Source organism: Eulemur rufifrons, chromosome 24 (genome assembly GCF_041146395.1).
Source record: "Eulemur rufifrons isolate Redbay chromosome 24, OSU_ERuf_1, whole genome shotgun sequence".
Lineage (NCBI taxonomy): Eukaryota > Metazoa > Chordata > Mammalia > Primates > Lemuridae > Eulemur > Eulemur rufifrons.
In genome coordinates, this window is record NC_091006.1 from 24,660,814 (window position 1) to 24,688,006 (window position 27,193).

The window sequence follows — 27,193 nt, forward strand, 5'->3', positions numbered from 1 at the left end:
AGGCAAAGTAAACCTAAATCAACAAGGAGCCTCAAAAGCCTACAGGCTCTTTTCTAGACTTTTTATTTTATGTATAATTCAATTCTAACTCACTCGGTTTTTTTTTTAGCTTCTAAAATGGCAGCATATGTAGGAGGGAGATGTGAAAGGGAAAGGCTTGTGAACAAGTTAGTTATCAGAACATAAATAAGACAGACTCATGAATTCTTTAGGGTTATTAAAGTATAAATTATTTTAAAAAATCCCAGATAGTATGGGGTTATTTCTTACAGAGATAAAAACCCATTCTTTTTTATCATGCACTTAAATAATAGTTGTTAAATGCTAGATACGGTATTAGGCACTAAAATCGCAAAAATTACTTAAAACACAATTTCCACTGTTAAGATCATTTTGGTGGGATCTGTAAACCAACAGATAAATATACATACATTCATAGGATGAAAATAGAAGCACAGAGAACAATTATCTAACCAATACCTTAGTATGTCTTTGTATCTTGGATGGCCATATATTATAATTTATCATCCAAATCAGGACCCTTTTGAGAATGAGAGTGTCAGGACAGTAAGCATAAACTGGGATTGTCTCAGGCAAACCTGAGTGTGGCCGCTAACATCATCATTGTACAGTGGTTGGGGGTTGTGATGATGACACTGAGTCATGAAGAAAAGGACAATTTATGTATCACTTTTTAGGTAACAGAAAATGTAGTTATTCTTACAGAAAGAATTATCTTTAGAATAGTTCATGGGATAGAAAACACTTATCAAATATTAGGCACTTTATATATGTAATATAATTTAATTTTTCTTGACAGTTTTATATGATAGGAGATAACACTCAGGAAGATTAAAAAAACAAAACTGGTCCAGGATCTGTCTTGCTTTAGAGCCCATATTCTTTTCATCTCTACCAAGAAATTTTGAAATAAGTAAAAATGTGTTTGATGCTCACAAGGAAAAACTATTAGCTTATGAGAAAACTCTTGACAAAATTGTGTATGTGTGTGGAGGTTCTAGATGACTATACTATATTGCTAATATATACAGAGAAAGAGCATATTAAAGCAACATATTTAAGCTAGTTTTTATTTTAAAAAATTCACTTTAATAATCACTGAATTACTCGGTTATTTTAATATAGACTTTAAAATGCTTGTAATAATAGTTGACAGAGATTGGTTTTGTTTGTGTGGGTATTTGAAAAATTGTGCTTAAAATAAAGAAACCACCTTTTTTATTTTGAGGACCTCTTTTGTAAATGTTTACCTTGTCCCATATTCTTTTTATTCAATTTGTTCTTTATTTTTTTGCTTCCTTCAATTCCTAATTATTTCTTGGCCATTTAAGAAAAGCACAACATAAAGAATCTGACTAAACTGAAGGTGATAGTTATAAAAAAGTTTTTTCCTACTTGTCTTTAGCAGAATGAGAAGTCACAAAATTTGAAGGTACAAAATTCTGATTTATCCATAATTTCTTAGGAAAAGACATTATATGAAAGAAGTATACTTGAAGGATGTTCTTTATAATTATAAATATTAAACATTAACTGAGATAACTGCTGTATTCTACACACAAATTTTTATATAGATTCTTTACCTAGATTGGTTAGTGAAATAATCTCCTTAAATATAATACCATGCCAGTTGTATTAATTTTCTATTGCTGTCATAACAAATCACCACACACTTAGTGTATTCAAACAACACACATTTATTATCTTACAGTTCTGTTGGTCAGAAGTCTCACTGGGCTGAAATCAAGGTGTTGGTGGGGCTTTATTTCTTTCTGGTGGCTCTAGGAGAGAATCTGTTTCTTTGCCTTTTCCAGTGTCTTGAAGCTACCTGTATTCCTTGACTCCTGGCCCTCCTCCTCTGTCTTGAAAACCAGCAATCCTAGCCTTTTCACGTTTTTAATTTCTCTTGCCTCTTCTTCCATCGTCTCCTCTCTCTCTAACCATAGCGTTAAAGGACACTTGTAGCTAGATTGGGTCAAACTGAACAATTCAGTATAATCTTTCCATTTCAAAGTTTATAACTTAATCACATTTTTAATCTTGTCTTCTAGAAATTAGGTTGAAAAAGTCATTGATTAAAACAGAAAAGCAGTAATTACCTTTTTTTACTTTGAACATTGGTAAGTAGTAGGAATGAACCATTTTTTTTCTTTTTAGATCATTTTAAATCATACTTATTTTTTTGGCTGAGGTGTATGAGAGTTATCAAGTAGTGTGAAAGCATTTAATTGACAGAAAGTTACTGCTCGCTTCAGCAGCATGTATAATTGGAAAGAGAGTTAGAGATATTATTGAGAAAATGTGACTTTTAAAAAAATAGAGATGAAAAGAAGGCCACAGGATAAATTTAAGAAGTTCCTATAATTGAGAAGTTTTTTTTTTTAAAATCTTGTGTTTTCCTAAAAACTCTGGTTCAGTAAACTGTGAATTGTTTTTATGGTTTTCATTATCTTAGAAAGTAAGAAAAGTAGTACCAGAAAAGTTAAGGAAAACTCTAAAAAGAAGCGTTTTGCCGATGAGTCCAAGACCAGCAAAGTTGTACCCGAAGAAGTAACTTTAACTGTCACAAGAAATCGAAGAATTTCCAGGCGTCCATCCGATTGGTGGGTGGTAAAACCAGAACAGAGTAAGTAATTTTATTAAATTGTGTTCATTCTCCCAAAAAAAATCACTCTGCAAGGGACTTTATGTTTGATTTATATTTCATTATCCAGAGAGAATCTCATGAGAACCAAGTTAAATTGGGTCATCAAAATAAATATTAAATCAATTATAAAGAAATTCCTTGGCTCTTTAATATATACAGTATTCTAGGAAGAGGACTACAGCTGTGGAAAAACAAAGTCAAAAATTGAAAGTCCTTACTCTTCTGAAGCTTGCATTCTAGTGGGGAAAGACAATTAGTGATAGATGATAAGGAAAAATAAAGCAGATAAAGGGTAAGAGATGGGAGATAGATGGCAGGGTTGGAGCAGTTAGGAGCATAGAGTGGAATGCTATTTATGAAGTAGGTAGAATGAGAGGCTGATACAATCTTTTAGTGGACATACATGAATAAAGGGTGGGAGCCATACACATAATTCCCAGGTGATGCTGATCTTGCTGGCCTAGAGATTGCCTCTTGGGTACAAATGCTTTAGAGAAACTGCAAATAGTTCAGTACTGCTGGCCTTTTTTGGTTGGTTTGGAGGGTGCTGTTGAGAGTTGTGATTAATGAAATAAGCAAACTCTAGATGTATAAATAAGTAGATGTTAAAAGTATTTGGACTCAATCCTGAAGGCATAAATAATCACCAAAACATTTTAAGTAGGGTTGTAATGATTTAATTTTTGTTTTTCAAAGATGATTCTTGTAGCAGCATGAAAAATGAATTGAAGAACAAGGCCAGAGAAGGGAGCCTCTTAACTAATCTCCCCTTCTCTAGCCTTGTTCTTCAATCCAGATAAATGATGAGGGCCTCTGTTAATGACAGGTGGGAGAGCTTGAAAAAAGTAGATTTGAGAAGCATTAAAAAAGGAGAACTGATAGGATTTAGGGATTGATTGTGGGTAGGAGCAGGAGTCTTGGATGACTCAGATTTATGATTTAGGTATCTGGATAAATAGCTATGTTTTTCATTAGGATAAGGAATAAAGCATAAGAGACAGATTTAGGGGAAAGTGGTAGGTGGATATTATAGGTGTCAGCATATAGATTATAATAACAGCTGTGGGTAGATAGGTCCCTCAGAAAAAGTATATAGAGTAAAAAGCTAAAGTTGGAACCTTGGGGAATACCAGGATCTTAAGGATTGCCAGAAGAGTGGTGGGCAGAGCCCAAGAGTGGTTTTAGAAGCTTGTGACAAATTTAAAAGGTCTGGTGCATGTATCTATAAATTGAACAGCTGCATTGTTTAAGGAATTTAATTTGGAAACAAATTTAGTCCATGAGATTGGTGTGTGTGTATGTGTTTTGTATGTAAATATAAATGATGTGGGTATTTCAGTGATCCAGATCATCTGGATAAACATTGTACTAACTTTAGGTTATCATTGAATCCTTCAGGTCCTGTTCATAGCAATTCTCCAATAAGAAATGAATTATCAGTGCACCACAACAGTAGGCGGAAACCTACTGAGAAGAAAAATCGGTCATCTAGGAATACTGAGAAAAAAATTATTCCATTTAAAAGGCAGGAGACAGCAACTCAAGGCAGCTCAAGAGTACAGAAGTTTTTAAATGCTAAGGGTTCTGAAGGTATTATTGACCATGATGAAATTTCCAGTTGTTCCCAGATTGAGCCATTGGAAAGTGACGAGGCAGACCTGGCTAAGAAGAAAAATCTTGATAATCATTCTGGGTAATGTCTGTAATGTGTACAATATAGTTATTTTTGTTTTTCAGCATTTGATAGCTTTTCTGATATTTAATCATTGACAAAGAAGCAGTATTAACATAAAGGGCTCTGCAGTTGTGACAGACCTGTTTGGTATTAAATCCAGGCTCTACCATTAGCTGGGTAACACCCAGACAAAGTAGTACCCTGAATTTTTTCGCATATTAAAGTGGGGAGTAATGTACAGCACATGGGGTTGTAACTGTTAAATTTAATAAAATATTATTCTTGCCCAAGAGTTGATTCTTCTTTAAAAAAATTTTGGTAAACACATAACATAAAATTTACCATCTTAATCATTTTTAAGTGTATAGTTCAAATTGTTTTCCTTTTAAGTGAGATTAATGTGATTTCAATAATTAGAAATATATCTCAATATTATTCTTCTTAAATAATAATAGTTAACATTTTTTTGAATGTTTACTGTGTGCCAAGTATTTGCTAGGTGCTTTGAATGAATTCTCAGTAGTCCTAGCAACCTATTGTTTTTATGCATTCTTGCTTTTTGCTATAGCATGCATTCAATAAATAATATGTCCTGTGTGTTAGGAACAGCAAGGTGCTAGGGAGGTACTGAAATAAATGATAGGATGCCCTAAAATATATTGGGGTCTGTCATTGTCATAAAGAAATCCCATGTGCATTCTGTTTAATTTTTTCAGATATTCTCATATTTGCTCTCTCTTTTTTTTTTTTTTTTTTTTTTTTTTTTTACATGTTACTGGATTTGGTTTGCTAGTAATTTGTTGAAGTGTTCTGGTCTTTAGTTTGCTTTTCTTATGATGTCTTTGTCTAGTTTTAGTATAAAGGTAATAATACTGGCTTCATAAAATGAGTTAGGAAGTATTCTATTTTTTGAAAGAGTTGGTGAAGAATTTTTACTAATTTTTCTTTGAATGCTTGGTAGAATTCAGTGGTGAAGCCATTTGCTCCTGAGCTTTTCTTTTTGGATAGTTTTTTTAATTTTTAATTTTATTTGATTTCATAGGTCTTTTGAGATTGTTTATTCTTGAATCAGTTTTGGTAATTTGTGTTTCTAGGAATTTGTCCATTTCATCTAGATTATCTGATTGTTGGCATTAAGCTGCTCATAATGGTCTCTTACAATTCATTTTATTTCTTTTGACTCTAATGGGAGGATCCAGGAGGATAGTAGACCCTACAGAAATAAATAGTCACTGGGAATAGTGTATCTTGTTTGCATAAGTTTGGGGTCAACTAATTAGCTGGTAGCTACTGAAGAGATGAGCTTGGTCCCTCTGAGGACTATATTGTCCCTTAGTAGGCTGACTGGGGGTATCAAAGAAAACAATTTTAGCGTTTATCGATTCTCCAGTAAGCCATGGTAGATTAACTCTGTAGTGTATGTCATAAGATGCTTGTTGCTAAGGTCTCCCAGTGTTCTTCCGTCATCACTTCCATCTTAGTTAGATCGTGTCTGCACCATTTCTCTCATTAGAATTTTTCAAATTGGAATTCTCAATAGGGCCGAGAACCAATTTTCCTTCCTGAGCTAGTTGTTAAGTCTTAGAATCTAAACAGGGCAATTTGATATTTGTTAAATAGCCAATATTATATTGTCTCCACCTGTGTATTGTTTCTGGAAGAAATATTTTTTAAAGAAATGTGAACAGTTATATTTTTTATTTTCATAGATCTACAGGAAATTCAAAGGATCAAGGTGATATAAAGATTGCACACAGTATTCATCTAAAGTCTAAGATCAGTAGCTATACATGCAAGACACCAACAGATTCTCACTTGGATTCTGGAGAACCTGAAACTTCAGTTTTGGAGGAAAGGTATGCATGTTTTCTAAGGATAATAGGATTTACCCTCTATATTAGTGACCTGTTGTGTATAACAGATTACTCCAAAACTTAATTTTAATTTTGTTATTGGCTTGCAAATGTTTATTTCACAGTTTCTGTGGGCTGGAAATCTGGGAGAGCTAGTTTGGGCTCATAGATTCTCAGGAGGTTGCAGCCAAGATGTCTTTCTGGTTTGTAGTCCTTTAAAGGCTTGACTGGAACTGGAGGCTCCATATATAAGATGTCTCACTCACATGACTGTTGGCTGGAGGTCCTAGTTCCTTGCTGGCTGTTGTCAGTAGACCTTAGTATCTTGCCATCTGGCCCTCTTGGCTATTCAATATGGTGCCTGGCTTCCCACAAAGCAAGTGATGGAAGAGAAATTGTGACTATGATGGAAATCCCAGTGCCTTTTAATGGTTTAGTCTTTGACGTTGTACACTGTCACTTCTACTTTAATTCTGTTCATTGGAAACAAATTATTGAGTCCAGACTGCATTCAGGGAGAGATGGAATTAGGCTCTACCTTTTTAAAGGAGAAGTATTAAAGAATTTGTGGGTAACTACACTTAGTGAGCAAATTTAATTAATCTACTCTTATATCTGAAGTTATATAACCTTTTAAAAAATAAATGGTAAATTATAGGAAATTCTCAGACTTTTAAGGGATAGCTAAGCTCCCTTTTCTATGTGTGGGATTGTAAGTAGGCCTATCCTGAGTATAATAGGAGGAAAGGAATCTAGGAGTGGGATAACGTGAATTATCTCTATTTCTGTACTCCATTTTAAGTTCCATTTGTTTTTGACTATAGTTTTTTAAAAGATTAAGATACACTGATTTATTTCTAATTTCTTTCTTATAATTTGATTTTTATCAAAGAATGTTATCATTTGAGTTGACTAAATTCATAACTGATCCATGAGTTAGTTTAAAATATTATAAAAAATGTAGTATTTAGCATGTTTGGCTATTAGTTATTAGATTAAATTGTAGCCTTTTTTTTATGTAGTAAGTACAGTCAACCCTCCCTATCTGCAGGTTCCACCTTGGCGGGTTCTGCTGATTCAACCAACCATGGATCAAAATATTCAGAAAAAATCCAAAAAAACAATAAAAAGTAACAATACAGCAATAAATAAAAAAACCAGTATAAGAACTATTTACATAGAATTTACATTGTTTTAGGTATTATAAGTAATCTAGAGGTTATTTAAAGTATACTGGAGGATGCGTGAAGGCTATTTGCAAATACTGCATCATTGTATATAAGGGACTTTTGAATGTCCTCGAATTTTGGTATTCGTGGGGGATCCTAGAACCAATTCCCTACAGATACTGAGGTATAACTGTATATTTTGGGGGATCTGTAACATCATTATTGGTTTTATAAGAAAGAAACACCTGGCAGTTTTAGGAGAAAAATGATCATTAAGGTAGATACATTAGATGTGTGTATTACAAAAGCATAAATTTTGTGGTTTATTTTTTCCCTCTTAAGTGGACCTTCCAGGATCAAGAATTATTTAATGTCTGGAAAAAATAATTTTGATGTGAATGATGAGAAGGTTCAGAAAAATTCAGGTAAGTTACTGTTTATTTTCAACTGCCTTGATTTTTATGATGTTATGTATATGGAATAAGGTGTATTATGTTTTATTTAAATTATCACTGATGGCAGTGTACCCATGCTAGATAGTTAGAGATTTGTAAGACCCTGTACTGAGGTGAGAGAGAGATAATGAATGACAGTTTGTCTTTTTAAGCAGGTCACAATGAAATGTTGGTACTTAAGTATCTACTCCAGTATTTAAAATTGTTAAGCTGATAAGGGTATATACATGAAGCAAGGTTAGCCTGGCTAAGGTTGGTGATTACTGACGTGGAGCAATGGGTGTATTGGATTCATTATACTATTTTCAATTGACGTGGAGCAATGGGTGTATTGGATTCATTATACTATTTTCAATATGTTTGAAACTTTCTATACTAAAGCTTTTAAAATGCCTCTTAATAGAGAATTTTATAATACTATAAAGTGTGAGCTTGGATATAATCTGTTATACTGTTTTTTATTTCCTAATTCACTAATTCTTTGTCCTTTTAAATTCTTTTTTCCCCATCTTTAGATTTATTTTATTTTTCTCTTTTAACTGGAATACTTTGTATATTTTTCTCCTTTTTATTTGATAAAGAAAAAGTAATGGTTTTTCCTGAGTATAGTTTTAGCTTCATTTTATAGGTTTTGCTGTGTCGTGTCATTGTAGTATACTCTAAATGATAGTGATTTTTCTTTGATCCAGCAGTTACTTAAAAAAAGAGTACATTAGTCAAGAGCTTGGTCTCCAGATTTAGGGACCTGGAATTGAATCCAGCTCTATTACTTACTAGTTATGTTATCTTGAGTAAGAAATTTCAGTGTTTTTAACTTCAGTTTTCCTGTCTGTAAGATGGTAATGTCAATTCAAATTCCATAAGTTGATATAAGGATGATTATATGTTCCTTGCTTAGTTTAATATCTGGTGTATGTTAAATACCCAATTGTTGCTGTTATTCTAAGAAGTTGTGTTTTGGTTTTTTTGTTCTTGTTTGTTAATGTCTCATTTCACCATTCCTGGAGAAATTGGCCAGTATTATTTATTGTTTGAATTTATTAAGATTTTCTTTGTGTTCTAGTGTATGTTTAGTTTTTATAATTTTTCCATGGGTGCTTGAAAAAGAGAATATTTTGTGTGCAGATATGGATTTAAAAATATATATCCAGTCATTATTTTGTTGATAACAAGTAGATATGTTTTTTGAATATACTTTGAATATTTATGTAATTTTTAATTATTTATAGAATATTATGGAATACTTACTGTGTATTCTTTTAGGGGCTTAGGGATTTGGCAATGAACAAAACTGGCAAAAATTCCTACCCTCCTGGAGCTTACTTTCTGGAGGAACAGACGGTAGACAATATAAAAGGAGAGCAAAAATTTGTGATTTGTTGGATGTTAAGGGAAGAAAAAGCAGGAGTTTTAGGGTGGGAAATGGAAGCTACCTTTTTAGGTAGATGAGTAGAGAAGACTTACTGAGGAAGTAATCATTTGAGCAAAGATGTGGAAGAGGTGAGATAGCCAACCATGCAGCTGTCTGAATAAATAGTGTCCCGGGCAGAGGGAAGATCAAGGCAAAGCTTCTGATCTGGGGGTCTGTCTTGATTAAGGAACATCAAAGAGGCCAGGGGGATAGAGCAGAGGAAGAGAAGGAATTAGGAGATGATGTCACAGAGTTAACAGAATGAAAGATCACATAGGATGTTAAAGGCTATTGTATGGACTTTTGGCTTTTACTAGGAGAGATGGGAAGCCATTGGAGGGTTTTGAGCAAAGGAGAGACATGACCTGACAGAATCACTGTGGCTGATGTGTAAGGAGTAGATTGGTGGAGTTGAAGGGACAGGGGAAGGCTGGAAGCAGGAAGACTAGTTGGTGAGGTATTAAAATAATTCTGGTGAGAGATGGTGGCTTGGACTATGGTGGTAGCAATAGAAAGAGGAGAGCAGTAGTAAGATTTTTAAGTAGTTTTGAAGGCAGAGTCAACAGCCTTTCCTGATGGATGGGATATGGGGTTTAAGATAAAGAAAGGTGTCAGGGATAACATCAAGATTTTTGGCCCGAGTATCACCTTATTTGGGAACTATTAGGAAAGAGTGGATTTGGGGGGAAAGAACCAGATATTAGATTTGGACATGTTAAGTTTGATATTATTCTGATCATTTGTATCCTTAGTTTTGGTTTGAGATCTATCAAGGACTGCTAGAGTTGGAGTAAAGTGTTCCTACCACAACGGTCTGTCAGTTTCTCCTTGTATTTCCTGCAGTCTTTGTTATGTACATTTCAGTGCTGTTACTGAACTTGTAAGCCTTCATATGGAATGTACCTGCTTTTGTCAAATTTATATTCTTGATCCTGTTAAATGCTTTTTACTTTGCATTCTGTTTTGTCTAATATTAATAATGTGACCTCTACTTTCTTTTGGTTGGTTGTTGTTTCTTTTATCTTTGTTCATCCTTTTATTTAACTGTTCTTAGAGAACTAAAAGTGGCTTAGAAAACAGCACATAATTGAATTATTTTTGACTTGTGTCAGCATTTTTCCCTTTAAAAAATGTGTTTAACACATTTATACTTATTGTCAACAGATATGCTTGTTACTTCTTTGTAAAGTTGGTAGACATTCTACATTCTCACATACACTAGCAAGGACTCAAGATTTTTTTTTTAAACACAATGAACCACCAGTCAGGAAGAATAATCTTGAGTCATGATCTTTTTTCTTTGAAACTATCTGGCTACTGCTCTTTTGCATCAGGAGAGCTAATGCTTATGAATAGAAATTTGAAGGCAGCTTATTTCTTTTTTTCTTTGTGGATAACCTGTTTTCTCCCATTCCTATGCTGATTAGGGTTCTTTAATCTTTGAAATTCAGGAGATATCTCTGTATTAGCTGCTTTAAAAAAATAATTTATTTTGAAATAATTTCACATTTATATAGAAATTGCACATCCTCTTCATTCAGATTTCACAGTTGTCCACATTTTACAACATTGTTCCGTCTCCCTCCCTGCCTCCTCTACATAAATATTTACACATTTATTGTCATTCATCTTTTTCTGAACTATTTGAGAGGGAGTTGTAGACATGATGTATTATTTCCCTTAAAATACCCTATTATGTATTTCAGCAAGACAAGAACATAATCACCCCCTGCCATCCAAATAAGGAAAACAACATTAATACAACACTGCTATTCATTTAGAGACTCCATTCAAATTTCACCAGTAGTTCCTTTTTCCCCTCTGGCTCAGGATCCAGTCATGAATCATGGACCGCATTTGTTTGTTTATTTATTTTAGAGACAGAGTCTTGCTCTGTCATCCAGGCTGGAGTGCAGTAGCATGATCACAGTTCACTGCAACCTTGAACTCCTGGGCCCAAGCGATCCTCCCACCTCAGCCTCCTGAGTAGCTGGGACTACAAGTTTGTAACACAGATGCCCACCATGCCTGGCTAATTTATTAATTTTTTTGTAGACGTGGCATCTTGCTATGTTGCCTAGGCTGGTCTCAAACTCCTGACCACTAGCATTTCTCTACCTAAGCCTCCCAAAGTGCTGAGATTATAGATGTGAGGCACCAGCACTCTGCAACTGTTATGCTCTTCAGATATAATCAATAGTAACAAAGTCTATGGAAATAGCACACTATTTTTCCTTTTTTTTTTCTTTTTTTTTTCCTGCTTATCGATAATATTTATTCTCCACCTGGCTCATATGATTTGCCTAATTTTACACTTCCATTTTATAGGTTTCTAATTTTTTAAAATTTCATTAGATTTAGGGGAGTACAGGTGGTTTTTTTGTTACATGGATGAATTATATAGTGGTTAAATCAGGGCTTTTAGTGTGCCTGACACCCAAATATTGTACACTGTACCCAATAGGTGAATTTTCATCCTTCACCCCCTCCCTCCCCTCTGAATCTCTAGTCTAGTGTCCATTATAACACTTTGTATGACCACGTATATCTAGCATTTAGCTCCCACTTATAAGTAAAAACATGGTGTATTTGTTTTTATGTTCCTGAGATACTTCACACAGGATAATGGCTTCCAGTTTCATCCAAGTTACTGCAAAACACATTATTTCATTCTTTTCTTTGAGTGGCTGAGCAGTAGTCCATGGTATAAATACATGAGTGAGATATATATATATATATATTTATATCACATTTTATTTGTCTTATCTAGGTTGATGGGCACTTAGGTTGATTCCATATCTTTGCAACTGTGAATCGTATTGGGGTAAACATATAAGTGCATGTGACTTTTTGATATAATGACCTCTTTTCCTTTGGGTAGATACCCAGTAGTGGAATTGCTGGATTGAATAGCAGGTCTACTTTTAATGCTTTGAGAAATCTCCATGCTATTTTCATAGGGATTGTACTGATTTACATTCTCACCAACAGTGTACAAATGTTCTCTTTTTACCATATCTGCCCTGCCAGCATCTCTGCTGTCAGTGGCCCCATGCTGGAAATCTGGCTTCTACCTTCACCCTTGGTGTCTCCCCGTCACTTCTTTGTTACCTTCAAGTGTTTTTTCTCCAGTGATGTATTCGAAATATGGATAGTTGATGATTGTTCTCCAAAGAAGAGACTAACACCAGCTGCCTATAGTCAGCCTTCTTGAAAACTCTTTTCCTTAGTTTTTATTCCTCAGCAATGAAAAGCAAAAAGAGTATTAAAATGTATTGTCAGGTCAAATTTTGTTTAAAATACATGTAATAGAGTTGACCAAGTTACATACTTTAAGTCAACATGGAGTTAGCTGCCATTTCTCATGATATTATCTTTTGCATTTTGTAGGTGATTCAAGAATAAAAAGATCTAAAGTGATACTAGACAACAAAATACATCACAAATTAGGTAATATCATTTTTCTCTTTTAACATTTCCAGTGAGGATAATGCTATAATTAAATCTCTGTTTCTAAATATAACTTAATTTTTTTAAGTGGAGGACGTACTATTATTTGAATTAGTGGCTAAATTAAAATTATGCACTTAGTTTTCATGAATTTCATAGCAAATCATCATAAGTCACTGAGTTAGTCTTTTGTCCATTTATAAATCCTGTAGCCCTGTCACCCTTTTGCCCCATAGTGGGGAATATGATCCCACTGAATCTAAGAAACTAGGGTGGAAAATTTTGTTAAAGAAAATATAACTGCTAAGTAGATGGCATCCCTGATAGCTTCTCCTTCCACTTATATCCAGTTAACTCCTAAACAAAGCAGTAGCTAGAATGGTAACTAAGCAAAGCTGGGAGCTGTCGAACCTGTGGAGAGGCCCATATGAGGATTAAAAATCTATGTTTCCCAAAGAGATATTTGCCAGTCACGATTCATGGGAGCTCCCACCTTTGTGTGATGCCGGAGGGGCTATGTGTGTTCTTCCCTACACTTGAGGCTGTGACTGCTCTTGCACTTGTACCTAAAGAGAACCAGTAAGAATGAAGCTTTCTCATTGTTTCATCCAAGAATTTACATTTTGTCAGTTAGCATTTTGTGGACCCATATGAATAAAGACTGCTGTACCTCTCAATACTTAATGCTTGTCCTGGAGTGAAATGATGAGTGGAGTCAGGAGTAGATAAAGGGAAATAAAATGTCCCTGAGCAGGACTTCTAGTATTCACAGAGAGGAAAATCAAGCATTGTGCCTAAGAGTAGTAGACAACTTCTGGTTGCCCTTTGCACAGCTTCTGGACAGCTCTTACAAACAAAAAATAGGTAAGAATACAAGAATTTGATAATATAGCCAACAAATTCAGTCAAGTATATATTAGGCCATTAAATATGAAATGTCTGATTTAAAATCAATAGTTTACTGTATCTCAAATAAGAAGCAGAGTATGTGCCTAAACTGTTGACACAGTTTTGCCATCTTAACGGTAGCTTGCTTATGCCAGCAGCAAAGAAGCCTAAAGAGTGACTGGTAAAGAAATCGTGAGAGGCGTTTTCCACAGCTTGTTGAGAATTAAATATTTTTCCTTGCATGAAGTGGTCCAAAGCTTGGAAGAAGTGGTAGTCAGTTGATGCAAGATCTGGTGAATACAGTGGATGATCATCCAAAGTCCGGCCTCTGTAGTTTGGGCAGCGTTGCTTTTTAAGACATGTGGTCTTGCAAGAGGATTGGCCTATCTTTGTTGACCAATCTTGGCTGCTTAATACAAGCATCCTCATCATTTCTTCCAACTGGTTGCAGTAGACATCCACTGTAATCGATTGACCCGGTTTCATGATACTGTAGTGGATAATACCAGTACTGGACCACCAAAAACACATCATTAGCTTTTTTTGATGAATATTCAGTTTTGGACTGTGTTTTGGCACTTCATCTTTATCCAACCATTGTGCTGAACACTTTCAGTTGTAAAAAAGAATCCATTTTTCATCACATGTGAACAATATGGTGTAGAAATGGTTTGCCTTTATGTCACGACAGCAAAGAAAGGCAAGCTTCAAGATGATTTCTCTTCTGATGCTCATTTCATTCATGCGGAACCCATCTATCCAGCTTATTTACCTTGCTGATTTGTTTCAAATGGTCCAATGTTAGAATAGTAATGTCAAACGTTACTGCTAATTCACACGTAGGTTGAGATGGATTCACTTCCACTACAGCATTCACCTCATCATTATCCATCTTGGTCTTAGGTCACCCACATGGCTTACTTTCAAGATTAAAATTACCAGAATGGAACTTCTTAAACCGTCGACATACTATGTGTTCATTAGCCACATCCTTCCCAAACTCTTGTTGATGTATCAAGCTGTCTGTGGTGCATTGGTTCCACAATGGAACTCATATTCAAAAATAACACATATTTTTGAGTTATTCATGGTTTTGTAAAAATTGCTCAAAAAACTTGAAAGATAATCACAAGCCAAAAATATGTGTTTGAAAGAATGAGGATGTACCTTCACAATAAAAAAAAAAAAGAGGTGTCAAAGTGAAATGTCAAAGATATCAACTGTCAACCTTAGTACTTAAGGAAATTGGACATTCCATACTTAGTGACCTGCAGAACTTTGCATAGTTCACATAAGATGAGTGTACTTTTAACATCGTCAACCCTGGGCATTATCAAATTTTTAAATCTTTGCCAGTCTGGCAGCCAGTTTTTTCATTGACATTTCTTCAATTATTAGAAGAAATATATCTTTTTTTTAGTCTTGTCTAGGAAAACATTCATGTTCTAGAAAAAGTATTTATGTTCTAAAAGGTAATATGAATCTTTCTACTGCTAAGTATTATCAAGTGAACATTTACATATGTACATTTTTGTCTGATATCTTTTTACAGTATTGCCCTCCAACACACCAAATGTTCGCAGGACCAAGAGAATACGTTTGAAACCTTTGGAATACTGGCGAGGCGAGCGAATAGATTATCAGGGAACGCCATCAGGTAAAACTTACTTTATGCTATAATGTCTGTCTGTAACAAATTTATGTATAGTATGTTCCAGGCACTGTGTTACACATTTACATACATTACGTCATTGAATTATCACCCCCCCCCCCAAATATGATAAGAATAGGATTCAAATCCAGGTTTGTCTGATTAGAGATGCTGGTATTTTTTTTCTCTTTAGTAGCTGTTTGACTGTGTGACTTTATAAGTGTTGTTATTCTGTATTATCTGAGAAGGTTTCTAATTTCATAAAGCATTAGATTGGGAAAGTAGTTCCCATTATTATGCTTATCAACCATTTTCTCGTATTTTTCTACAAAATGGTTTACACTAAGCAACAAAGAATAGTGTTATCTTAAAGTTATTTCCTTTCTTTGATGGAAATCAAGTATGTCAAAGGACTAAACTTACATTTGTGAATTTCAATAAATAGTTCATTGCTAGCCTTTTTTGTTGTTTTTGTTTTAACATTTACTGATGACTGATTTCAAGTAAGCAACAGATCATCCAATCCTGTTTCATCAGTGTTTCTAGATTTAGTGTGGTAGAGACATAAGTGAAATTGGTTGGTATTTGTGTTATTTGAACTGTTAGCTATAATATATTCTTTGGTATTTTGAAAGCCAATGTGCTATATTAATTTAAAGAGTTTTGCTTTAAGATTTACTTGTTATTGTGTATGATATTTTGCATTTCTTGTTATTATATTTCAGGAGGATTTCTGATTAGTGGAGTACTATCCCCAGACACAATGTCGCCTAAAAGGAAGGCAAAAGGAAACGTGGAAAAAGTCAACAAAATAGCTAAGCAGAAAAGGATCTGTCTTGATAACGATGAAAGAAGTATGAATTTATTTTTGAAAGTAACTTTTAGATTTTATTTTAAATAAGAGTGCTTTGAGAAGAAGCTCTTTGCAAAATTTGAAATTTACTTCTAAAAACTTCAGACATGATACTATAGGTAAAATTCATTTATTAATGTCAACTTTTTTCAAATTTTGGAAGATAATTTTATTCATTAAAAATTTATTAATAGTGTAAAACATTTCCTCATGAGTACATTGCTCTGTCAAATGAAGCTTACCTTTTTCATGCCCAAACTATAGTTACAAAAGACATTTTAAAGAAGTCTTTTTTAATTTTTTAAAAAGTTTTATTGAAATATAATTTAAGTACACTTCACTCATTTGAAATGTACATTCAGGCCGGGCGCGGTGGCTCACGCCTGTAATCCCAGCACTTTGGGAGGCCCAGGCGGGCAGATAGTTTGACCTCAGGAGTTCGAGACCAGCCTGAGCAAGAGCGAGACCCCATCTCTACTAAAAATAGAAAGAAATTATATGGACAGCTAAAAATATAGAGAGAAGAATTAGCTGGGCATGGTGGCGCATGCCTGTAGTCCCAGCTAATCGGGAGGCTGAGGCAGGAGGATCGCTTGAGCCCAGGAGTTTGAGGTTGCTGTGAGCTAGGCTGACGCCATGGCACTCTAGCCCGGGCAACAGAGTGAGACTCTGTCTCAAAAAAGAAAGTACATTCAGTGGTTTTAGTATATTCACAGAATTGTGTGACTATCACCACAATCAACTGTAGACTATTTCATCACCCCAAAAAGATCCCCCATATCCAGTAGCCCTCACTCCCCATTTCCTTCCAAACCCTGGCCTTAAGGCAACTGCTAATCTGCTTTTTGTGTTGATAAGTTTCCCAATTCTGGACATTTCATGTAAATGGAATTATATATGTGATCTTTTGTGACTGGCTTTCTTCACTTAGCATGTTTTCGGGTTTCATCCAGTGTATTAGTTTCCTAGGGCTGCTGCAACAAATTACCACAAACTTGATGGCAGAAAACAAAAGAAATTTATTCTCACAGCTTTAGAGGCCAGTATTGTGAGATCATGATATTGGTATGGCTGTACCTCCACCCACCTTCTGGTGCTCCAGGTATTCCTTGGCTTGTAACTGCCTAGCGCTAATCAGTTCCTTATCTTCATGTGGATCTCTCCTCTTGTGTTTCTCTGTGTGTCTCTTATAAAGACACATTTCATTGGCTTTAGAGCCCAACCAGATAATCCAGGATGCTCTCATTTGAGAAGCTTAAGTACATCTTGTAAAGACCCTTTTTCCAAATAAGGTCACACACACACAGGTTCTATGAATGGCCCCTTGTTGTAGTGGATTTCTGTTGGTTGTGGAAGTTTATTGCTAGAAAACTTTCTTTCCCTTTTCCTACTCTTCCCCATCAGACACCAGGTCAGACACCACCTGTGGCTGTGAAATTCCTTAGGTACGCTGGGGCACTTGTAACTTTTCTTTATAATTTTCATCAATAAAACTCAGAGATTAGGACTACAAATTAAATTTCCAGCTTAGTCTTCTCTTTTACTTCCACACTTCTGTAAAGAATCTGGGCCAGCTCCTCTGTCGCTAACCCCCCATCATGAGGGGTGGGAGCACTGGTTGGCAACATGTCTACTTCAGCGTTTGCCACAAAAGTCTTTGTCTCCTATAAGGGAACAGCAGATGTTGGTACCCAGCTCATTTTCTCATGTTTTTTATAAAATCTTATCAATAAAGACTTTTTTTTTAAATTTGAAAATATTAAGGCAGTACAAATGTTTTTGTTACATAGATACCTCTTATAGTGGTTAAGTTGGGACTTTTAGCATAGATACCTCTTATAATGGTTAAGTTGGGACTTTGAGCATGCCCATCACCCAAATAGTGTTCATTATATCTGGAAGGTAGGTTTTTTATTCCTCCCCTTTTCCCCCCTCCTCCCTTCTTGATTTCTAATGGCTTTTACATTTCTTTTTACCTGTGTGTACACATCACCTAGCTCCCAATTATGATAGAGTGGCTGCAACAAATCCGAGCCCCATGTAGACCTTGTACCCTGGACCTTAGAGCTCAGAATAGTGTCAGTTGCAGTAACCTGGGAGCGACAGCCACCAGGTCCCTACTGCACCTGCTTTCCGGTGCAGTGTTTCTGCACAGACTCCAAGCAGCTCCCTCATCAGTCCAGAGATCTGTGGTAGTCTTCAGCGCCCCCTCACAACTCGGGCCCAAGTGCTTCGGGGGAGCATGGAACCCCAGGGCTCTTTCCTCGTGTCCTTCCCCACGTGTGGATGCCTCCCCCAGGTACCTTCCTATCTTGCAGAATGGATCTCTCTGTCACCTTGTCCTTCACTCTGAATGTCCCCCCGTCATTTCACCAGTGATTCACAATGCTCTTTGCAAGAAGGCCTAACTGTAGGTCAGCGGCCACCTGCAATTTTCCACCCTCTCCTTGATAGCAGCATGCACGGGCTGCTTGTAGTCCATTATCTTGCTCCTGAAACCTAAAGAATTCTTTCTAAAGTGTATTACATACTTCCAGCTCTCTTAGAGAATTTGTAAAACATCATTTAACTCTTTGATGATGCAAGAGTTCGAGAGTTGACATGTTATGATAGGCTTATAAACAATAGGAAGTTTAAGGTGTTTGCTTCTCAATTAAATCACTGAAGATTTTTTGGTCAGGCATGGTGGCTCACACCTCTAATCCCAGCACTTTGGGAGGCCAAGGTGGGAGAACTGCTTGAGGCCAGGAGTTTGATACCAGCATGGGCAGTACAGCAAGACCCCATTCATTAAAAGAAAAATGTGGGTTTTTGAATTTGAATTTTTGTTTATCAGAATGATCATTTACAAACAGAGACTATTACACCTCTGGCAGATTTCTTTTATAATTTCTCTATACCTATATTTTGTACTGAACTTTTTTAGAATTAAGAAGAATTTTAAGTAACTGGTTTGTGTTTCAATGGTATTTCTTTTGCAGAGAAGAGATTAATGGTAAATCTGGATATACCTCTAGGAGATCCTTTGCAGCCAACGAGGGTAAAGGACCCAGAAACAAGAAACTTTATTCTCATGGGTAAGATCAGGGATGATATTAAAAATACTTAATTAAACAGCTAGTAAGAACAGACTGCCTGTTTGATGATCAGCTTGTCTACTTTCTCTTTCTCTCCTGAGCTCTTTCAGTGCTAAAGTCCAGTAGATGATCTAATTCCGTTAAGCAGTCTATGTGAGGACAGTTGTGGGGGAGTATTGATGGCAGCCAACCTTTAGGGGATATATAGTACCATGCATTTGTCCGCTAGGGTACAAGTGCTATCGCCAGGAGTGTTGTCTCTCCCAAAAGGGTCTAGGCCTTCTTTGACCAGGAAGACATGTAGGGACAGGGGCTGTTTATGGGGAATTGTAGCAAGTTAGCTGACAAACCCCAGGGTATCCTCTGTGGGGCCAGGCAGGGATTGTGAGCAGGGGACACACAACCTTCTGGGCCTGTGGATGCCAATAATGGTACTTGGGATGTGAAACCTTGGTGAGGATGACTAGCAAGGGCATCAATCAGCCGTACAAATGCCAGCTTTAACTTTAAGGCTGACAACAAGGTACTTGAAACCTCTAGGTATATTAGATGTGCATTAAGTATTTAGTCTCTGGAAAGCTATGGAAGATCCCAGGAGATGGACTATAATGAGATAGGGGTTTGGGGAATACTCAGCTATTTACCAACCAGGCAATATTTACATATAGGAAATATTTAAATATTTTAACAACTGTTAAGATTGTATCACTGAGTACTGAGGATTATTTGTCCTAAGTCAGAATATAATTAAACTTAATTATCACTATTATCAAAAAGTGATAATAGTATTCCCACTTAAAATTTTGACTATGAAATCAGTTCCATTTGACATCTTAACAGCTTAGCCAAGTTATTTCTATATTCAGATTGTTTTTTCGAAACAGAGGTGGAAGTACAGAGAGTTTTGTTTAGTGTCTTAACTAAAAACATTGCTGTACTCTACCAAATTAGAAAAGTTATGAGTGTTATCAGTTCATTTTTTATCTATTTCTTATATCTGTGTATTTTTCTGTATCATGTAGTCTGTGGGATCACTTACATTCCAAAATATCCAGGAAAATAGAATCAGAAGCTGGTGAGAGAAGAATGTTGATTATAGACATGGAAAGGTTTGTGAGTAAAAGGGAAATTTTTGAACGTGAGATAGTAATTTCTGAGTAGCAGTTAGAACTCCGGTTTCTCATAGCTTTTGCCTGATAAATAAATGAGTCAAGCAAACAGAAAAAAAAAAAAATCTATTGGCATAGTGATGATACACTTGCGGGCTATTTTAAACTTTTTTTTTTTTTTGGCCGTATAATTGGAGACAAGCTCCTGATCCATTTATTCACTCAACATTCATTTACTTACTCATTTACTCAAATCATGTTTATTAAATAACTACTATGTGCCAGGGATTGTTTTAGGCACTGGAAATACAGCAGCGAACATAATAAAGTCCCTGTACCTCAATATGCTTATATTCTTTGTGCTAAAAACTGAAAATAAGCAGACGAACAAATATATGTCATCAGATGGTAATAAATGCTATAGATAAAAATAAAGCAGGGCAGGGGGTGTGGGGAGGAGGTTGCTGTTTTATATAGGTTGGTACGAGAGCTGCCACTCTAGATAAGTGACTGGAGGAGATGAGAAAGCAAAATATGTGGCTCTCCAGGGAAAGAGCATCTCATGCAGAAGGAACAGCAGTTCACAGCCCCTGTGCCAGGAGGCCAGTGTGAATACAGTAACAGAAGGGGAGGGATGAGGAGATGAGGGAAGAAATAGAAATTTAGATCATGCAGGGCTTTAAATGCCATTGAAAGGAGGTTGGCCTTTCCAGTGAGTGAGATGGGACGTCATTAGAGTGTTTTGTGCAGAGAAGGGACACGTTTTGACTTTATTTTAAACTTTTTTAAAATAGGAATTTTTTCTTATATCTCGGCTAATCTTATTTTCTGTCTTGGCTATAGTACAAATAATAATGTTGCCATTATTAAAAACTAAGACTAACAAAGTGTTCACTTTGTGCCAACGTTTTAAATAGTTTACACACATTAACTCTTTGATATCCATAGCAACTAATTAACATAGATGAATTTTTATTATTCCGTTTTACAGAAAAGGAAATTGAGGCAGAGAAAAGGAGCTTAATTAACTCGCCTAAGGTCATGATACTTATAAGGCAGAGGCAGGATTTGACCTCTGACATTCTAGCTCCAGAGTCAATGATGTGATCAGTTCTATCTCTTGAAAGCAGCTTTATATCTAGAAATAAGTCTTTGTTCGATATATGTGTATGTAAGTTATATAATTGACCAATGTCATTGCCATTGCTTTATATTAGTATTACTATTTTTACCTAGATCTTGTAAGGCCACGAGATACATACCAATTTTCTGTTATGCATGGTGAGTTGAAAGTATATAAAACATTGGATACACCCTTATTTTCTACTGGGAAATTGGTATTAGGACCACATCAAGAAAAGGGAAAGCAGCATGTTGGCCCGGATATATTGGTGAGTATATTTCTTCATAGATTTATAAGTTTTTTTTTTTTTTTTTAATTTCAGGATATTATGAGGGTACAAACATTTTGGTTACATTTTATGTCTTTGCCTCACCCAAGCGAGGATTAGAGGCATGTCCTTCCCCTCTACAATGCTCACCCCGTCCATTAGTTGTGAGTTTACCCCCCCCCAACCCCCTAATCCCTGGAGAATATTACTACCATATGAGCACCATAGTGTAGATCAGTTAGTGCCATTTTGATGGCGAGCACATGTGGAGGCTATTCCTCCAATCTTGTGATGCCTCACTGTGGATAATGGGCTCAAGCTCAATCCAGGAAAATATAAGAGGTGCTAGATCACTGTCATTTCTTATGATTGAGTAATATTCCCTTGTATACATATACCAAATGTTAATAATCCACTCATGAATTGACGGGCACTTGGGTTGTTTCCACATCCTTGCAATAGTGAATTGTGCTGCCATAAACATTCGGGTGCAGATGTCTTTATTATAGATTGTCTTTTGCTCTTTTGGGTAGATGCCTAATAGTGCTATTGCTGGATCGAATGGTATTTCTATTTTTAGCTCTTTGAGATAGCTCCAAATTCTTTTCCACAGAGGTTGCACTAATTTGCAGTCCCACCAGCAGTGTAAGAGTGTTCCCGTCTTTCCACATCCTTGCCAGCATTTGTTGTTTTGGGATTTTTTGATAGAGGCCAATCTCACTAGGGTTAGGTGATACCTCATTGTGGTTTTGATTTGCATTTCTCTAATATTAGAGATGTTGAGCATTTTTTAATATATTTAATGGCCATTCTGTTTTCTTTTGAAAAGTTTCTGTTCATGTCCTTTGCCCATTTATTGATGGGGTGGTTTGATTTTTTATTGTTGATTTTTTTAAGTTCTAGATAGATTGTTGTTATCAGCCCTTTATCGGATGTATAGAGAGCAAATAATTTCTTCCATTCTGTAGGCTGTCTATTCACTCTAATGATAGTTTCCTTGGCTGTGCAAATGCTTTTTAATTTGATCAGATCCCATTTATTTATTTGTGTTGCTGCGGTGATTGCTTTGGGGGTCTTCTTCAAAAATTCTTTGCCTAGGCCGAAAGCCTATCAGACTAACTGCAGATTTCTCAACTGAAACTTTACAAGCAAGAAGGGATTGGGTGCCTATCCTTAATCATCTAAAACAGAATAATGCCCAACCTAGAATTCTTTATCTGGCAAAATTAAGTTTCATCTATGAGGGAGAAATAAAGTCCTTCCCAGACAAGCAGTCACTGATGGAATTTGCAAAGACCAGACCAGCCCTACAGGAAGTACTCAGACCTGCATTACACACCAAACAGTGCAGTAGACACTCTTCAAAATAAAATCATTCAGGAGTTAAAGGCTAGAACTTGGACTACATGATGGCTCAAGGAGTAAAACAAAACAACAGGATTTCACCCAACAATATGAAAGGAAATCTACCTCAAATTTTAATCCTCTCAATAAATGTGAATGGCTTAAACTGTCCTCTGAAGAGACATAGACTGGCAGAGTGGATAAAAATCCACAAACCTACTATCTGCTGTCTACAGGAAACACATCTAACCCGCAAAGATGCCTTCAGGCTCAAGGTCAAGGGATGAAAAACTATCATCCAAGAAGATGAAAGTCAAAAGAAAGCAGGGGTAGCTATACTATTTTCAGATAACATAAGCTTTAAAATAGCAAAAGTAAAAAAGGACAAAGATGGCCACTATATAATGGTGAAAGGGAAGATCCAATAAGAATTAACAATTCTTGGCCGGGCGCGGTGGCTCACGCCTGTAATCCTAGCACTCTGGGAGGCCGAGGCGGGTGGATTGCTCAAGGTTAGGAGTTCGAGACCAGCCTGAGCGAGACCCCGTCTCTACTAAAAATAGAAAGACATTATATGGACACCTAAAAATCTATATAGAAAAAATTAGCCGGGCATTGTGGCGCATGCCTGTAGTCCCAGCTACTCGGGAGGCTGAGGCAGTAGGATCGCTTAAGCCCAGGAGTTTGAGGTTGCTGTGAGCTAAGCTGACGCCACGGCACTCACTCTAGCCTGGGCAACAAAGTGAGACTCTGTCTCAACAAAAAAAAAAAAAAAAAAAAAAAAAAGAATTAACAATTCTTAATATTTATGCACCCAACTCAAGAGCATCCAGTTACATAAAGTAAACCTTGTCTGATCTAAATAGCATGATAAACAATAATGCCATAGTAGCAGGGGATTTCAGCACCCCACTGAATGAACTGGACAGATCTTCCAAACAGAAAATAAGCAAAGAAATAATGGACTTAAACAGAGCTCTATAACAAAAGGGTCTGACAGATCTCTACAGAACATTCCACCCAAATAAAGCCAAATATACATTCTTCTCATCAGTCCGTGGAACTTTCTCCAAAATCGATCATATACTAGGCCACAAATCAGACCTCAACAAATTCAAAAAATAGAAATTATACTGTGTATCTTCTCTGATCATAGTGGTATAAAATTAGAGTTCAATTCCAACAGAAATGCTCACCACCTCACAAAGTCATGGAAATTAAACAATCTATTGTTGAATAACTATTGGGTCAAGGAGGAAATACAGAAGAAAATCAATAGTTTCTTCGAACTAAATGATAACAGAGACATAAATTATCAAAACCTGTGTGATACAGCAAAAGCATACTTGAGAGGAAAACTAATAGCAATAAATGCTCACATCCAAAAAACAGAAAGCTCAAAAATCGACAATCTAGTAGACAGTCTCAAGGAATTGGAAAAGGAAGAGCAAACAAATTCCAAACCTAGTAGAAGAAAAGAAATAACTAAGATCAAAGCAGAACTAAATGAAATTGAGAACAAGAGAATTATACGGAAGATCAACGAAACCAAAAGCTGGCTTTTCGAAAAGATAAACAAAATTGACAGCTCTCTTGCCAGGTGACAAGAATTCAAAGGGAAAGGACTCTAATAAACTCAATTAGAAATGAAAAAGGAGAGGTCACAACAGACACCATGGAAATATAAAACATTATTTTTGATTACTATTTATAAGTTTTGCTATAGATGCCTCTATCTGTTAGATTCCAGTAGCACCACTCTAGTTGTGACATATGTCTCCAGAAATTGCCAGTGGTCCCCTGAGGGGCAAAATCACCTTTCATTGAGAGCCACTACTATTGACTGACAGATTTAAGGAACAGATCAAGCAGGCAATGTGTGTGGCTCTTAATTGGATGCTGATTTAAATAAATCCCTGAAAATACTATGTTTAAGAGATGATTTAGAAATGTGAATATTGACTGGATATTTGATATTAAATATTTATTTTTAGATGTGATAGCAGTATTGCAGTTACGTTATTAAAACACTTGATCTTTCAGTACACATTGAAATATTTGCAAATGAATTATGATGGGCATTTCAAAATAATGTGGAACAAGGAGAGTAGACTCTTCACTGGGCTGGTTGTTAATATTAGGTATTCTGGGAGTTCATCATTCTATTGTTGTGTATTTCAAAAGCCTTCCATTATAACCTTTATAGGACTGCTGTAGTTTTATGTGATTGATTGTTGACCAAAACATTGTGTGGCCCGTGACTATACCACAAATATAGTGGCTTAAAACAATACCCTTTTGTTATCTCAGTTATGTAGGTTAGAAGTCTGGCAGGCTTGGCTGGTATTAGCTGGAATCAAGATGTTGGCAGGTCTGTATTCCTTTCTGTAGGTTATGAGGATGAATCTGCTTTGATTAAGCTTCCACTCCTACTCAGATTGTTGGCAGATTCATTTTCATGTGGTTGTGGGACTGAGGTTCCCTTTTCCTCACTGGCTGTCGGTCAGGGTGTCATCCTCAGCTTCTAGAAATAGTCCGTGTTCCTTGCCTCATGGCCACCATATCTTCAGTGCCAGCAACAGTGCACATCCTTTCCGTGCTTTGAGTTTCTCTGACTCCTGCTTCATTGCTTCTCTGCTTCCAGCAGTCAAAATTTCTCCATTTTTAAGGGCTCATACAATTAGATTGGGCCCACCTACATCATCAAGGATAATTTCCTTCTCTCAGGTTCCCTTTTGCCATGTAACATATTTACAAGTTCTATAGATTAGAGCATAGGCATTTGTAGGGAATTCTTATTCTACCTACCACATTTTCTTTAAGGTTTGTTGGAGTGGTGGTGTCATGGTTCACTTTGGAATAAGATTTTTATTTTTAATTTTACAGGTTTTTTATGTTAACTTTGGTGACCTTTTGTGTACCTTACATGAAACATCTTATATAGTAACTACTGGGGATTCTTTCTATATTCCTTCAGGTAAGCATAATTAAAGATATTTTATTTTACATAGTTAGGCAGTATCTATGTAGTTGTTCATGGGCACTATGAAGATTGAAGCCACAGTGATCAAAATGAAGTGTAATATGACAGATGCTGAAGCAGTTTGATACATATTGTCCTTTAATCTTATCATTAGGTAAGTGTATTAGTGTTTTGGTACATGAAAATTGAACAAGAGTAGTTTATTGCTGAATATAAAAATATTTATTTAGAGGATATGTTGTATTTCAGGGTAGAAGGAAAATTATTTCCCCCATGTTATCTCTAAGATATTATGTGCTGAAACAATTTTTAGTGGGTTATTTTAAACACACATAACAGTGTGCTTCTTCCAGTTATCGAAGAGCACAAGTCATTAGAAACAGGTATTTTAATCCATTCTAAAAGTTTAGGATATGTAAGCAAACAAAACAGGCAAAAATCCCTGTGCTCGTGGAGCTTGCATTCTAATGGAAGGAGACAATAATAATAGCTGTGTTTATGTAGTCCTTAGTATGTGCCAGCCAGCACTGTTTTGAATACTTTATATTTATTAACTTGGTTAATCTTAGTATGTATCAATTTCTAATATATAGAAAGTCTCAGTAATAGGACACAATGTTAATCGACGTGCCATATGTGATGCTTGCTGTCGATTACAGTTCACTTTTGCTATTATTTATTACCTCATTTGCTTTTTTAAATTGTGAGATTTTATTTTACTTAATGCTGTACCTTTTATTCTTACCTTGTATATATGCATTATGTCTGGTTTAGGGGAATCCACAGCAGTTCTAGAGACGTATTAAAGATTGGTTTCAGAAAGAGATTTTCCCTTCCTGCACCTTTGTCTAACTCATGTGTGCATTCATTACCATAATGATGGGAAATTTTTATTCTTTCAGGCCTTTTTGTGGTCACATATGATGATTAACTCTAAAGCCTTTCAGTTCATGGAATTAAATGAGTTACTTTGGGTTAGGTAAATTGTTTTTATTTTATGTTACATACTATGACTGCCAGGCGATGGCTAAATATTTAATCAAAAGGAAATGATTCCTATGGAAGTAACTTTTATTTTCTTATCACTTTACTTTTAGGTAATTATTACAACATCAAAAATCTCCTGAATGAGGAAAGTGTTCTTCTTTTTACTCAGATAAAAAGATGAAAGATGAAGCAAGTTTAAATATATGCGTGCGTGTGTGTATATATATAC

At 35.8% G+C, this 27,193-nt stretch overlaps 1 protein-coding gene across 1 annotated transcript in view; it reads left to right on the forward strand.

The window, feature by feature from the left end:
* CENPC (centromere protein C) overlaps positions 1–27,145 on the forward strand; it is a 41,579-nt gene extending 14,434 nt beyond the window's left edge. The window contains exons 9-19 of the mRNA XM_069457541.1: positions 2,477–2,647; positions 4,067–4,361; positions 6,053–6,199; positions 7,708–7,790; positions 12,622–12,681; positions 15,122–15,226; positions 15,946–16,075; positions 19,080–19,150; positions 21,496–21,650; positions 25,881–25,971; positions 27,075–27,145. Coding sequence (XP_069313642.1) covers positions 2,477–2,647; positions 4,067–4,361; positions 6,053–6,199; positions 7,708–7,790; positions 12,622–12,681; positions 15,122–15,226; positions 15,946–16,075; positions 19,080–19,150; positions 21,496–21,650; positions 25,881–25,971; positions 27,075–27,145 — 1,379 coding nt within the window. The remainder of the gene's footprint in view (positions 1–2,476; positions 2,648–4,066; positions 4,362–6,052; positions 6,200–7,707; positions 7,791–12,621; positions 12,682–15,121; positions 15,227–15,945; positions 16,076–19,079; positions 19,151–21,495; positions 21,651–25,880; positions 25,972–27,074) is intronic.
* The last annotated feature ends 48 nt before the right edge of the window (positions 27,146–27,193 follow it).